The 14,943-nt window shown below is 51.4% G+C and overlaps 1 protein-coding gene across 1 annotated transcript; it reads left to right on the top strand.

Moving 5' to 3' along the window:
• Positions 1-106: 106 nt before the first annotated feature.
• LOC123761860 (mucin-17-like) lies at positions 107-3,104 on the top strand. The gene is made up of 2 exons (XM_069330444.1): positions 107-1,987; positions 2,106-3,104. The coding sequence occupies exons 1-2, from the start codon at positions 107-109 to the stop codon at positions 3,102-3,104; spliced, it is 2,880 nt and encodes a 959-aa protein (XP_069186545.1).
• Positions 3,105-14,943: the final 11,839 nt, after the last annotated feature.

Below are 14,943 nucleotides of genomic sequence, written 5' to 3'. Positions count from 1 at the left end.
TAACAGTGCTCACTGTGACACTCCCTCAACGCCCCAGGTTAACACTGCTCACTGTGACACTCCCTCAACGCCCCGGGTTAACAGTGCTCACTGTGACACTCCCTCAATGCCCCAGGTTAACACTGCTCACTGCGACACTCCCTCAACGCCCCAGGTTAACACTGCTCACTGTGACACTCCCTCAACGCCCCAGGTTAACACTGCTCACTGCGACACTCCCTCAACGCCCCAGGTTAACACTGCTCACTGTGACACTCCCTCAACGCCCCAGGTTAACACTGCTCACTGTGACACTCCCTCAACGCCCCAGGTTAACACTGCTCACTGCGACACTCCCTCAACGCCCCAGGTTAACACTGCTCACTGTGACACTCCCTCAACGCCCCAGGTTAACACTGCTCACTGCGACACTCCCTCAACGCCCCAGGTTAACACTGCTCACTGTGATACTCCCTCAACGCCCCAGGTTAACACTGCTCACTGTGACACTCCCTCAACGCCCCAGGTTAACAGTGCTCACTGTGACACTCCCTCAACGCCCCAGGTTAACACTGCTCACTGTGACACTCCCTCAACGCCCCAGGTTAACACTGCTCACTGTGACACTCCCTCAACGCCCCAGGTTAACACTGCTCACTGCGACACTCCCTCAACGCCCCAGGTTAACACTGCTCACTGCGACACTCCCTCAACGCCCCAGATTAACACTGCTCACTGCGACACTCCCTCAACGCCCCGGGTTAACACTGCTCACTGCGACACTCCCTCAACGCCCCAGGTTAACACTGCTCACTGTGACACTCCCTCAACGCCCCAGGTTAACACTGCTCACTGCGACACTCCCTCAACGCCCCAGGTTAACACTGCTCACTGCGACACTCCCTCAATGCCCCAGGTTAACACTGCTCACTGTGACACTCCCTCAACGCCCCAGGTTAACACTGCTCACTGCGACACTCCCTCAACGCCCCAGGTTAACACTGCTCACTGCGACACTCCCTCAACGCCCCAGGTTAACACTGCTCACTGCGACACTCCCTCAACGCCCCAGGTTAACACTGCTCACTGTGACACTCCCTCAACGCCCCAGGTTAACACTGCTCACTGCGACACTCCCTCAACGCCCCAGGTTAACACTGCTCACTGCGACACTCCCTCAACGCCCCAGGTTAACACTGCTCACTGCGACACTCCCTCAACGCCCCAGGTTAACACTGCTCACTGTGACACTCCCTCAACGCCCCAGGTTAACACTGCTCACTGTGACACTCCCTCAACGCCCCAGGTTAACACTGCTCACTGCGACACTCCCTCAACGCCCCAGGTTAACACTGCTCACTGCGACACTCCCTCAACGCCCCAGGTTAACACTGCTCACTGTGACACTCCCTCAACGCCCCAGGTTAACACTGCTCACTGCGACACTCCCTCAACGCCCCAGGTTAACACTGCTCACTGCGACACTCCCTCAACGCCCCAGGTTAACACTGCTCACTGCGACACTCCCTCAACGCCCCGGGTTAACACTGCTCACTGCGACACTCCCTCAACGCCCCAGGTTAACACTGCTCACTGTGACACTCCCTCAACGCCCCAGGTTAACACTGCTCACTGCGACACTCCCTCAACGCCCCAGGTTAACACTGCTCACTGCGACACTCCCTCAACGCCCCAGGTTAACACTGCTCACTGTGACACTCCCTCAACGCCCCAGGTTAACACTGCTCACTGCGACACTCCCTCAACGCCCCAGGTTAACACTGCTCACTGTGACACTCCCTCAACGCCCCAGGTTAACACTGCTCACTGTGACACTCCCTCAACGCCCCAGGTTAACAGTGCTCACTGTGACACTCCCTCAACGCCCCAGGTTAACACTGCTCACTGTGACACTCCCTCAACGCCCCAGGTTAACACTGCTCACTGCGACACTCCCTCAACGCCCCAGGTTAACACTGCTCACTGTGATACTCCCTCAACGCCCCAGGTTAACACTGCTCACTGTGACACTCCCTCAACGCCCCAGGTTAACAGTGCTCACTGTGGACACTCCCTCAACGCCCCAGGTTAACACTGCTCACTGTGACACTCCCTCAACGCCCCAGGTTAACACTGCTCACTGTGACACTCCCTCAACGCCCCAGGTTAACACTGCTCACTGCGACACTCCCTCAACGCCCCAGGTTAACACTGCTCACTGCGACACTCCCTCAACGCCCCAGGTTAACACTGCTCACTGCGACACTCCCTCAACGCCCCGGGTTAACACTGCTCACTGCGACACTCCCTCAACGCCCCAGGTTAACACTGCTCACTGTGACACTCCCTCAACGCCCCAGGTTAACACTGCTCACTGCGACACTCCCTCAACGCCCCAGGTTAACACTGCTCACTGCGACACTCCCTCAATGCCCCAGGTTAACACTGCTCACTGTGACACTCCCTCAACGCCCCAGGTTAACACTGCTCACTGCGACACTCCCTCAACGCCCCAGGTTAACACTGCTCACTGCGACACTCCCTCAACGCCCCAGGTTAACACTGCTCACTGCGACACTCCCTCAACGCCCCAGGTTAACACTGCTCACTGTGACACTCCCTCAACGCCCCAGGTTAACACTGCTCACTGCGACACTCCCTCAACGCCCCAGGTTAACACTGCTCACTGCGACACTCCCTCAACGCCCCAGGTTAACACTGCTCACTGCGACACTCCCTCAACGCCCCAGGTTAACACTGCTCACTGTGACACTCCCTCAACGCCCCAGGTTAACACTGCTCACTGTGACACTCCCTCAACGCCCCAGGTTAACACTGCTCACTGCGACACTCCCTCAACGCCCCAGGTTAACACTGCTCACTGCGACACTCCCTCAACGCCCCAGGTTAACACTGCTCACTGTGACACTCCCTCAACGCCCCAGGTTAACACTGCTCACTGCGACACTCCCTCAACGCCCCAGGTTAACACTGCTCACTGCGACACTCCCTCAACGCCCCAGGTTAACACTGCTCACTGCGACACTCCCTCAACGCCCCAGGTTAACACTGCTCACTGCGACACTCCCTCAACGCCCCGGGTAACTGTTACACTGAAATATTAAATGTGGGAAGCAACAAAAAAACGAGTTATGAATTTATTATACTTATTAAGAACTTATCTTACGGCTGCCACCACCTTCCTGAACCTGCACCCTGAGTGTGCCTGCACCCTGAGTGTTCCTGCACCCTGAGTGTGCCTGCACCCTGAGTGTGCCTGCACCCTGAGTGTTCCTGCACCCCGAGTGTTCCTGCACCCCGAGTGTGCCTGCACCCTGAGTGTGCCTGCACCCTGAGTGTTCCTGCACCCTGAGTGTTCCTGCACCCTGAGTGTTCCTGCACCCTGAGTGTTCCTGCACCCTGAGTGTTCCTGCACCCTGAGTGTTCCTGCACCCCGAGTGTGCCTGCACCCCGAGTGTGCCTGCACCCTGAGTGTTCCTGCACCCTGAGTGTTCCTGCACCCTGAGTGTTCCTGCACCCTGAGTGTTCCTGCACCCTGAGTGTTCCTGCACCCTGAGTGTGCCTGCACCCTGAGTGTGCCTGCACCCTGAGTGTTCCTGCACCCTGAGTGTTCCTGCACCCTGAGTGTTCCTGCACCCTGAGTGTTCCTGCACCCTGAGTGTTCCTGCACTCTGAGTGTTCCTGCACCCTGAGTGTTCCTGCACCCTGAGTGTTCCTGCACCCTGAGTGTGCCTGCACCCTGAGTGTTCCTGCACCCTGAGTGTTCCTGCACCCTGAGTGTTCCTGCACCCTGAGTGTTCCTGCACTCTGAGTGTTCCTGCACCCTGAGTGTGCCTGCACCCTGAGTGTGCCTGCACCCTGAGTGTGCCTGCACCCTGAGTGTTCCTGCACCCTGAGTGTTCCTGCACCCTGAGTGTGCCTGCACCCTGAGTGTGCCTGCACCCTGAGTGTGCCTGCACCCTGAGTGTGCCTGCACCCTGAGTGTGCCTGCACCCTGAGTGTGCCTGCACCCTGAGTGTTCCTGCACCCTGAGTGTGCCTGCACCCTGAGTGTGCCTGCACCCTGAGTGTGCCTGCACCCTGAGTGTGCCTGCACCCTGAGTGTGCCTGCACCCTGAGTGTGCCTGCACCCTGAGTGTGTCTGCACCCTGAGTGTGCCTGCACCCTGAGTGTGCCTGCACCCTGAGTGTGCCTGCACCCTGAGTGTGCCTGCACCCTGAGTGTGCCTGCACCCTGAGTGTGCCTGCACCCTGAGTGTGCCTGCACCCTGAGTGTGCCTGCACCCTGAGTGTGCCTGCACCCTGAGTGTTCCTGCACCCTGAGTGTTCCTGCACCCTGAGTGTTCCTGCACCCTGAGTGTGCCTGCACCCTGAGTGTGCCTGCACCCTGAGTGTGCCTGCACCCTGAGTGTGCCTGCACCCTGAGTGTGCCTGCACCCTGAGTGTGCCTGCACCACTGATCTCCCAGGCAGGACAGAAACCAATAGTTATGAACACGAAGGGCGTAGGAATCTTGGCAATAATGTTTGGGAATTATTTATAGAAATCTTTAATATACTTATTTAGAGTCTAGGGGCAACTTTATTGTCTATTAAATGGAGGAGAACACGGGGGGGGGGGGGGGGGTAGGGGGGATTTCTAGTGCAGCATATAAACATTACATATAACGACTTAGTATTAATGAAAAGGGAAATTAACTAAACACAAAATAATTAACAATGACTTTATTCAATAAATTGGCATGCAAATATATCCTACTCTAACTGCATGCCTGTGAGGCAATATAAACGGAGTGCAGTAATTATGTACCGAACCTCAGACACACTTTACCTTATTTCTGGCATTACCGGCCACATCTTGAATGGCTCTCTCCCTGAGACCCTTGATGCCTGACCGAGTTCCCACCCCAAACACTCCCAGGACACACTGACTAAAATTTTTATCACACACTAACCAGTGGAGGAAAACTCCACCCACACTAGTTAACTAGGCCCAATAAACTCCGCCTCTCCAAGTTTAGAGCCAATGATGTCAAAAGTCCGGCCCTAGGCTTTGGTCCAGCCAATCAGTGCCAGAACCTAGCCCCGCCCACTAGGCCTCCCTGACTTCCACCAATCGAGCTCCAAGATAGGCTATAGGCCTGCCCTGAGAGTTATATTTTCCTCCAGCACAATTCTCACGCTTACACCCAAGGAAACTGGGCCAGAACAGGTATATGGCACCGGCTGAGTTTACTGCCCATCATTTGTCAACGGCTATAGAGGAGACAGCTGGAGAGGCAGGGGAAACGGATGGGGAGGAGGATTGAGGAGGAGGATTAGGAAGAGGATTGGAGAAGAGGAATGGCCTGGAGGAATAGTGTGGAGTGTGGAATAGTGTTGAGTGTGGAATAGTGTGGAGGAAGAGCCTGGACACGGGGGAGATACCAGATGCACTTAAAGTAGCAGACATAGCCCCTCTACACACGGGAGGGAGCAAAGCATTGGCAAAGAATTATAGACCAGTTGCACTAACATCGCACATCATAAAAGTATTTGAGAGAGTGATTAAGAGTCAGGTCACCAATTTCATGGAGACCAATGACCTTCACAACCCAGGCCAACATGGATTTTGAGCGGGAAGATCGTGCCTCTCACAGCTACTTGAGCACTACGACAAAGTCACTGAGGCATTAGAAGAAAAACAGAATGCTGATGTGATATACACGGACTTCGCAAAGGCTTTCGATAAATGTGACCATGGCGTGATAGCACACAAAGTGAAGTCAATGGGAATAACCGGTAAAGTAGGACGCTGGATACTCAGTTTTCTGTCAAACAGGACTCAGCGAGTAACGGTCAACCATATAAAATCTAGTCCAAGTGCAGTTAAAAGCCCTGTACCTCAGGGTACAGTCCTTGCACCGCTGCTTTTCCTTATTCTCATATCAGATATAGACAAAAATACAAGTCACAGCTTCGTATCATCCTTTGCAGATGACACAAAAATCAGTATGAAAATTATCTCGGCTGAAGACACTGAAAAACTTCAAGCTGATATTAATAAAGTTTTCGACTGGGCATCAGAAAATAACATGATGTTTAACAGTGATAAATTCCAGGTACTCAGGTACGGTAAAAAGGAGGACCTTAAACATAATACAGAGTACAAAACACAATCCAATGTACCTGATAGTAGGAAAACAGCATGCAAAGGATTTGGGAATAATAATGTCTGACGACCTAACGTTTAAGGAGCATAACCAAGCAAATATTGCGACAGCCAGAAAAATGATAGGATGGATTACGAGAACTTTCAAATCCAGGGATCCCATCACAATGGTTGTACTCTTCAAGTCACTTATGTTGTCCCGTCTTGAGTACTGCTCAGTACTCACTTCCCCCTTCAGAGCAGGAGAGATTGCTGAAATAGAGGGAATACAGAGAACATATACGGCACGCATAGACGCAATAAAGCACCTAAATTATTGGGATCGTCTCAAAGCCCTCCAAATGTACTTACTAGAAAGAAGACGAGAGAGATATCAAATAATATACACCTGGAAGATACTGGAGGGCCAAGTACCAAATCTACACAGTAAAATAACAACGTACTGGAGTGAACGATATGGAAGAAAATGCAGAATAGAACCAATGAAGAGCAGAGGTACCATAGGCACAATCAGAGAACACTGTATAAACATCAGAGGTCCACGGTTGTTCAACGTCCTCCTAGCGAGCATAAGAAATATTGCCGGAACAACCGTGGACATCCTCAAGAGGTGTGGGGAAACTCCAGGCAGCTATTCACTTTTTTAAATTGACTTTAATAAGATAAAGTTCTGTCTTATTTATTTTCTTAGTAAGTAAGAATTAATTGAGTGAACTGTATGTACTTGTAAACTGCCTGAAATTATCTCACACACTATGGGGGGAGAATTGGTAGCCTAAACCACTTTGAGATGGCTCCTTCTTAAACTACCAATAGTTTACCCTTTATTATATCATACCACATGTGGTGGTTCACTTATTATTATATCATACCACATATGGTGGTCTAATCTACTAGTAATAATTACTAATTATGACTACTAATACTACTATAACAAAAATGGCTTAGCTGAGCCTGTTGTGGGGGCCTGCTAAGGCGTGTAGATGTAGTATCAAGATGGGTGTGGCCTTGCCTCTTGTGCCACGTAATGGCGGCTGGTGGGAAGGACGAGGCTTGGCAAACAGCTAGTTATATTATGTGTATGGACCAACTGTCTGCACAGATTCTTGCTGCTCCTATCACAATTTACCTGTATGGGATGCAAGGAATTAATCAAAGTTCCCTAAACATATCAATTACAGGTATGACATGAAATGTGAGAGCTGTAATGGAGTACACATACATTGTGTTTGTTTTATTCCAACATATAACCGACTTATTCTTATAAATGAAAAAATGTGTACACTATAATTTCAAATACAAAAAATACTTGATAAGCTGGATACGGTCGTTGCTGTGATGTTGATAGTCTGTGTTGCTGGTTGTTGACAGGTAATTTGGGTGTCTAGTTGGGTTCACCAGCTCTAAAGCCTTGTACAGCGTAGGGCTGTGGTTTGTTATTGTTCTGTAGTGGGAGCGTCAGTCTCTGTCTGGGGCCAACACCCTCAGCTTGGTTCACTTCTCAAAGTAATTTTACTTTAACAAGGGAATCAAGCTACATTTTGGTGTTAATAATTATATTCAGTCTTGTTGATTGCTTTTTTCTTAAATCTAGATACAAAACTATTCAATAAACATCATTAAAACAGTGAAATATACGTGTTGTCTATGACGTCATGGGATATCCCATTTTCTTTCCTGAAGGGAAAACGAAAAAAGGGAATACTATGTTATGTGTGTGTGTGTGTGTGTGTATGTATCGGATTCCGACAAGAGGAAACTAGATTTATTCCTCCAAGGAGTGCTGGACCAACCGGGCTGTGGTGGGTATGTGGTCCTGCGGGCCGCTCCTAGCAACAGCCTAGTGGACCAAACTCTCACAAGTCAAGCCTGGCCTCGGGCCGGGCTTGGGGAGAAGAAGAACTCCCAGAACCCCATCAACCAGGTCTGCAACAGTCTCACTAGCCTAAAGACACTTGACGCCACAGTTTTATGGCAGGTGAGGACCGGCGCGACAAAGGGGATGAACAGGGGGGAAAGGAGGGATGGGGGAGGGGGAAGACGAACAAGGGGAAGGGAGAAGGGGAGACGCCAGGTCTGTGCACCACATCATTACAACTCTCCCTCTTCGGAATTAATTTTTTTTAACGAGAGCAACAGTTGTTAACGAGCGCAAAGGTTGTAAACGAGCGCAAGGGTTGTTAACGAGGGCAAGGGTTGTTAACGAGCGCATGGGTTGTTAACGAGGGCAACAGTTGTTAACGAGCGCAAAGGTTGTTAACGAGCGCAAGGGATGTTAACGAGGGCAAGGGTTGTTAACGAGGGCAAGGGTTGTTAACGAGCGCAAGGGTTGTTAACGAGGGCAACAGTTGTTAACGAGTGCAAGGGTTGTTAACGAGGGCAACAGTTGTTATCGAGTGCAAGGGTTGTTAACGAGTGCAAGGGTTGTTAACGAGGGCAACAGTTGTTATCGAGTGCAAGGGTTGTTAACGAGGGCAAGGGTTGTTAACGAGAGCAACAGTTGTTAATGAGAGCAATAGTTGTTAACGAGAGCAACAGTTGTTAACGAGAGCAATAGTTGTTAACGAGCGCAAAGGTTGTAAACGAGCGCAAGGGTTGTTAACGAGGGCAAGGGTTGTTAACGAGCGCATGGGTTGTTAACGAGGGCAAGGGTTGTTAACGAGAGCAACAGTTGTTAACGAGCGCAAGGGATGTTAACGAGGGCAAGGGTTGTTAACGAGGGCAAGGGTTGTTAACGAGCGCAAGGGTTGTTAACGAGGGCAACAGTTGTTAACGAATACAAGGGTTGTTAACGAGGGCAACAGTTGTTATCGAGTGCAAGGGTTGTTAACGAGGGCAAGGGTTGTTAACGAGAGCAACAGTTGTTAATGAGAGCAATAGTTGTTAACGAGAGCAACAGTTGTTAACGAGAGCAATAGTTGTTAACGAGAGCAACAGTTGTTAACGAGGGCAACAGTTGTTAACGAGGGCAAGGGTTGTTAACGAGAGCAACAGTTGTTAACGAGAGCAATAGTTGTTAACGAGAGCAACAGTTGTTAACGAGGGCAACAGTTGTTAACGAGGGCAAGGGTTGTTAACGATAGCACCAGTTGTTAACGAGAGCAATAGTTGTTAACGAGGGCAAGGGTTGTTAACGAGAGCAACAGTTGTTAACGAGGGCAACAGTTGTTAACGAGAGCAATAGTTGTTAACGAGGGCAACAGTTGTTAACGAGGGCAACAGTTGTTAACGAGAGCAATAGTTGTTAACGAGGGCAACAGTTGTTAACGAGGGCAACAGTAGTTAACGAGAGCAACAGTTGTTAACGAGAGCAACAGTTGTTAACGAGAGCAATAGTTGTTAACGAGGGCAACAGTTGTTAACGAGAGCAACAGTTGTTAACGAGAGCAACAGTTGTTAACGAGAGCAACAGTTGTTAACGAGAGCAACAGTTGTTAACGAGAGCAACAGTTGTTAACGAGAGCAACAGTTGTTAACGAGGGCAACAGTTGTTAACGAGGGCAACAGTTGTTAACGAGAGCAACAGTTGTTAACGAGAGCAACAGTTGTTAACGAGAGCAACAGTTGTTAACGAGAGCAACAGTTGTTAACGAGAGCAACAGTTGTTAACGAGAGCAACAGTTGTTAACGAGAGCAACAGTAGTTAACGAGAGCAACAGTTGTTAACGAGAGCAACAGTTGTTAACGAGAGCAACAGTTGTTAACGAGAGCAACAGTTGTTAACGAGGGCAACAGTTGTTAACGAGAGCAACAGTTGTTAACGAGAGCAACAGTTGTTAACGAGAGCAACAGTTGTTAACGAGAGCAACAGTTGTTAACGAGAGCAACAGTTGTTAACGAGAGCAACAGTTGTTAACGAGGGCAACAGTTGTTAACGAGAGCAACAGTTGTTAACGAGAGCAACAGTTGTTAACGAGAGCAACAGTTGTTAACGAGAGCAACAGTTGTTAACGAGAGCAACAGTTGTTAACGAGAGCAACAGTTGTTAACGAGAGCAACAGTTGTTAACGAGAGCAATAGTTGTTAACGAGAGCAACAGTTGTTAACGAGGGCAAGGGTTGTTAACGATAGCACCAGTTGTTAACGAGAGCAATAGTTGTTAACGAGGGCAAGGGTTGTTAACGAGAGCAACAGTTGTTAACGAGGGCAACAGTTGTTAACGAGAGCAATAGTTGTTAACGAGGGCAACAGTTGTTAACGAGGGCAACAGTTGTTAACGAGAGCAATAGTTGTTAACGAGAGCAACAGTTGTTAACGAGAGCAACAGTTGTTAACGAGAGCAACAGTTGTTAACGAGAGCAACAGTTGTTAACGAGAGCAACAGTTGTTAACGAGAGCAACAGTAATGACGTCAACGGGCCAAACATACCAGTGCTAGAGCCCCCCCAGAGGACATCACCCCCCCCCCCCCAGGGGGCGACGTCAGGCCACTAATGTCTCTTTAATGGTCAATATCCTCCCATGACACACCCCGCCCCCCCCCGGACCCCTCCCCACCATCCCTGCCTACTATCCCCTCCCCCGCTACCAACAACCCCATCCCCCACCATCCCCTACCCTCCCAGGCGCCCTCGGGCCCAGCCTGACAGTATCATCATCGAGCCGGATGCATCCATCTCTCACCCCTACATCCGTCTCCTGCCTCCTCCCCTCCCCCCCCCACTCCTGCAGGTACCGGTTACCAGAGGATAGCTGTGATCTTACCAGGGGATGGGGGGGGGAGCTGTGATCTTACCAGGGGATAGGGGGGGAGCTGTGATCTTACCAGGGGATAGGGGGGGAGCTGTGATCTTACCAGGGGATGGGGGGGGGAGGCTGTAACACCACTCTAAATGTAACCACCATTATAATGGAACACCATTATAATGGATACTAAACTAATAATGTAAACACTACTTTTCCTGAGTAACACTTCCCCATCGGTTGCACTTGGTAACACGGTAATGTGAGCTGACATATGATGGTTACACCGGAACCAAAAGATACACTGCCAACAAGGAAATGCTAACCCAGGATTAAATACGCTGCCACCATCTGCCTTTGACCATTGAGACTATATCAAGCAACGAGGCAAGAAACATTGCTTGACTTGTAGAGTACTTTCTATGACTGTCATTAATTATGAAAACGGTTGTCAGCCACTATATCCAAAAAAAGGCTAAGAGGATTCAACAATTGACACAGACAGGAAATTTAAAATGAGTTTATTGAGACCAAAATTATGTCAATCACCACTTATAAATCCTACTCTAACACTGGCAAAAAGTTAAGAAATTTGGACATGGAACAAAACCTCAGAGATCACACACGTTACCTTAAGACTTCTGTCTCTCCCTGGCTGAGATGTTCTTCACAGCCCTCTCTGGGCCCCGGTGTCCGGCACTCTGTCCTCCATAAGTCCCTACCGGACCTCTATATACAACCCCCACAGGGGGAAGGGGGGAGATCTGCTGTTGCTACCTACACCAAGAATGTAAGAGATCGGCTACACGTGTACAAACAATCAAGAAATATTTCAATAAGCTTGTTTGACATTCACCATACACTCTTCAAGAGAGGAGTTATTAATTACGTGTGTGACTGACCTCTGACCTGGCCAAAAGGGGGAGATCCAAGGATGTTTACACATAAGAATCTGGAGTCTAATTTCCTTGCATGAAATATTACATACTTGAAACTATGCTGACTAAGACTAACCCAGGAATTTTTAATCAATATACAAGATACTCCGGAGGTCATCTGGGCTGACCTCTTGGAGAAGGCTTCCCTGGGTGTGAACTCTAAGGGGGAGGGGGGTCATGGGTGTTACAAGGCTGTGATCTTACCAGGGGATGGGGGGAGCTGTGATCTTACCAGGGGATGGGGGGGAAGCTGTGATCTTACCAGAGGATGGGGGGGTGCTGTGATCTTACCAGGGGATGGGGGAAGCTGTGATCTTACCAGGGGATGGGGGGGAAGCTGTGATCTTACCAGGGGATGGAGGGGGGAGGATGTGATCTTACCAGGGCGATGAGGGGAGCTGTGATCTTACCAGGGGATAGAGGGGGGAAGCTGTGATCTTACCAGGGGATGAGGGGGAGCTGTGATCTTACCAGGAGATGGGGAGTGTTGTGATCTTACCAAGGGATGGGGGGGAAGCTGTGATCTTACCAGGGGAAGGGGGGAAGCTGTGATCTTACCACGGGATGGGGGGGAGCTGTGATCTTACCAGGGGATGGGGGGGTAAGCTGTGATCTTACCAGGGGATGAGGGAAGCTGTGATCTTACCCAGGGATGGGGGGGGGGGGGGAAGCTGTGATCATACCAGGAGATGGGGGGGGAGGCTGTGATCTTACCAGGGTATGGGGGGGAAGCTGTGATCTTACCAGGGGATGGGGGGGAGGCTGTGATCTTACCAGGGGATGGGGGGGAAGCTGTGATCTTACCAGGGGATGGAGGGGGGGCCTTAATCTTACCAGGGGATGAGGGGAGCTGTGATCTTACCAAGGGATAGAGAGGGGAAGCTGTGATCTTACCAGGGGATGAGGGGGAGCTGTGATCTTACCAGGGGATAGGGGGGTGTTGTGATCTTACCAGGGGATGGGGGGGAAGCTGTGATCTTACCAGGGGAAGGGGGGAAGCTGTGATCTTACCACGGGATGGGGGGGAGCTGTGATCTTACCAGGGGATGGGGGGGGGGTAAGCTGTGATCTTACCAGGGGATGAGGGGAAGCTGTGATCTTACCCAGGGATGGGGGGGGGAAGCTGTGATCATACCAGGAGATGGGGGGGGAGGCTGTGATCTTACCAGGGTATGGGGGGGAAGCTGTGATCTTACCAGGGGATGGGGGGGAGGCTGTGATCTTACCAGGGGATGGGGGGAAGCTATGATCTTACCAGGGGATGGAGGGGGGGGGCCTTAATCTTACCAGGGGATGAGGGGAGCTGTGATCTTACCAAGGGATAGAGAGGGGAAGCTGTGATCTTACCAGGGGATGAGGGGGAGCTGTGATCTTACCAGGGGATAGGGGGGTGTTGTGATCTTACCAGGGGATGGGGGGGAAGCTGTGATCTTACCAAGGGAAGGGGGGAAGCTGTGATCTTACCACGGGATGGGGGGGAGCTGTGATCTTACCAGGGGATGGGGGGGTAAGCTGTGATCTTACCAGGGGATGAGGGGAAGCTGTGATCTTACCCAGGGATGGGGGGGGGAAGCTGTGATCATACCAGGAGATGGGGGGGGAGGCTGTGATCTTACCAGGGTATGGGGGGGAAGCTGTGATCTTACCAGGGGATGGGGGGGAGGCTGTGATCTTACCAGGGGATGGGGGGGAAGCTGTGATCTTACCAGGGGATGGAGGGGGGGGCCTTAATCTTACCAGGGGATGAGGGGAGCTGTGATCTTACCAAGGGATAGAGAGGGGAAGCTGTGATCTTACCAGGGGATGAGGGGGAGCTGTGATCTTACCAGGGGATAGGGGGGTGTTGTGATCTTACCAGGGGATGGGGGGGAAGCTGTGATCTTACCAGGGGATGGGGGAAGCTGTGATCTTACCAGAGGATGGGGGAGCTGTGATCTTACCAGGGGATGCGGGGATAAGCTGTGATCTTACCAGGGGATGGGGGGGGGGGTGTTGTGATCTTACCAGGGTATGGGGGAGGGAAGCTGTGATCTTAGCAGGGGATGGAGGGGAGCTGTGATCTTACCAGGGGATGGGGGGGAACTGTGATCTTACCAGGGGATGGAGGGGGGGAGGTGTGATCTTTCCAGGGGATGGGGGGAGCTGTGATCTTACCAGGGGAAGGGGGGAGCTGTGATCTTACCAGGGGATGGAGAGGGGGGAGCTGTGATCTAACCAGGGGATGGGGGGAGCTGTGATCTTACCAGGGGATGGGGGGAGCTGTGATCTTACCAGGGGATGGGGGAAAAGCTGTGATCTTACCAAGGGATGGGGGGAAGCTGTAATCTTACCAGGGGATGGGGGGAATCTGTGATCTTACCAGGGTTGGGGGGGAGCTGTGATCTTAAAAAAGGATGGGGGGAAGCTGTGATCTTACCAGGGGATTGGGGGGAAGCTGTGATCTTACCAGGGGATGGGGGGGTGCTGTGATCTTACCAGGGGATGGGGGGTAGCTTTAATCTTACCAAAGGATGGGGGCGGGGAAGCTGTGATCTTACCAGAGGATGGGGGTGAGCTGTGATCTTACCAGGGGATGGGGGGGAGCTGTGATCTTACCAAGGGCTGGGGGGAAGCTGTGAACTTACCAGGGGATGGGGGGAAGGCTGTGATCATAACAGGGGATGAGGGGAGCTGTGATCTTACCAAAGGATGGGAGGAGCTGTGATCTTACCAGGGGATGGGGGAGGAAGCTGTGATCATACCAGGGAATGGGGGGAAGCTGTGATCTAACCAGTGGATGGGGTGGAGGGAATCTGTGATCTTACCAGGGGATGGAGGGGGGGAGCTATGATCTTACCAGGGAATGGGGGGCGAGCTGTGATCTTATCAAGGGAAGGAGGGAGCTGTGATCATACCAGGGGATGGGGGAGCTGTGACCTTACCAGGGGATGGAGAGGGGGGAGCTGTGATCTTACCAGGGTGTGGGGGGGAAGCTGTGATCTTACCAGGGGATGGGGGGGAAGCTGTGATCTTACCAGGGGATGGGGGAGCTGTGATCTTACCAGAGGATGGGGGGGTGCTGTGATCTTACCAGGGGATGGGGGGTGAAGCTGTGATCTTACCAGGGGATGGGAGGGGAAATTGTGATCTTAACAGGGATGGGGGGGGGGTGCTGTGATCTTACCAGGGGATGGG

Source organism: Procambarus clarkii, chromosome 24 (assembly GCF_040958095.1).
Source record: "Procambarus clarkii isolate CNS0578487 chromosome 24, FALCON_Pclarkii_2.0, whole genome shotgun sequence".
In the NCBI taxonomy this organism is placed as follows: Eukaryota; Metazoa; Arthropoda; class Malacostraca; order Decapoda; family Cambaridae; genus Procambarus; species Procambarus clarkii.
This window is presented reverse-complemented; position numbering and strand designations above follow the sequence as displayed.

Bases quoted from the DNA above. Each gene is read 5' to 3' on its own strand.
- LOC123761860 (XM_069330444.1), top strand. From the start codon at position 107: ATGCCCCAGGTTAACACTGCTCACTGCGACACTCCCTCAACGCCCCAG. The intron at 1,988-2,105 runs GTTAACACTGCT...TCAACGCCCCAG, and splicing joins ATACTCCCTCAACGCCCCAG to GTTAACACTGCTCACTGTGA.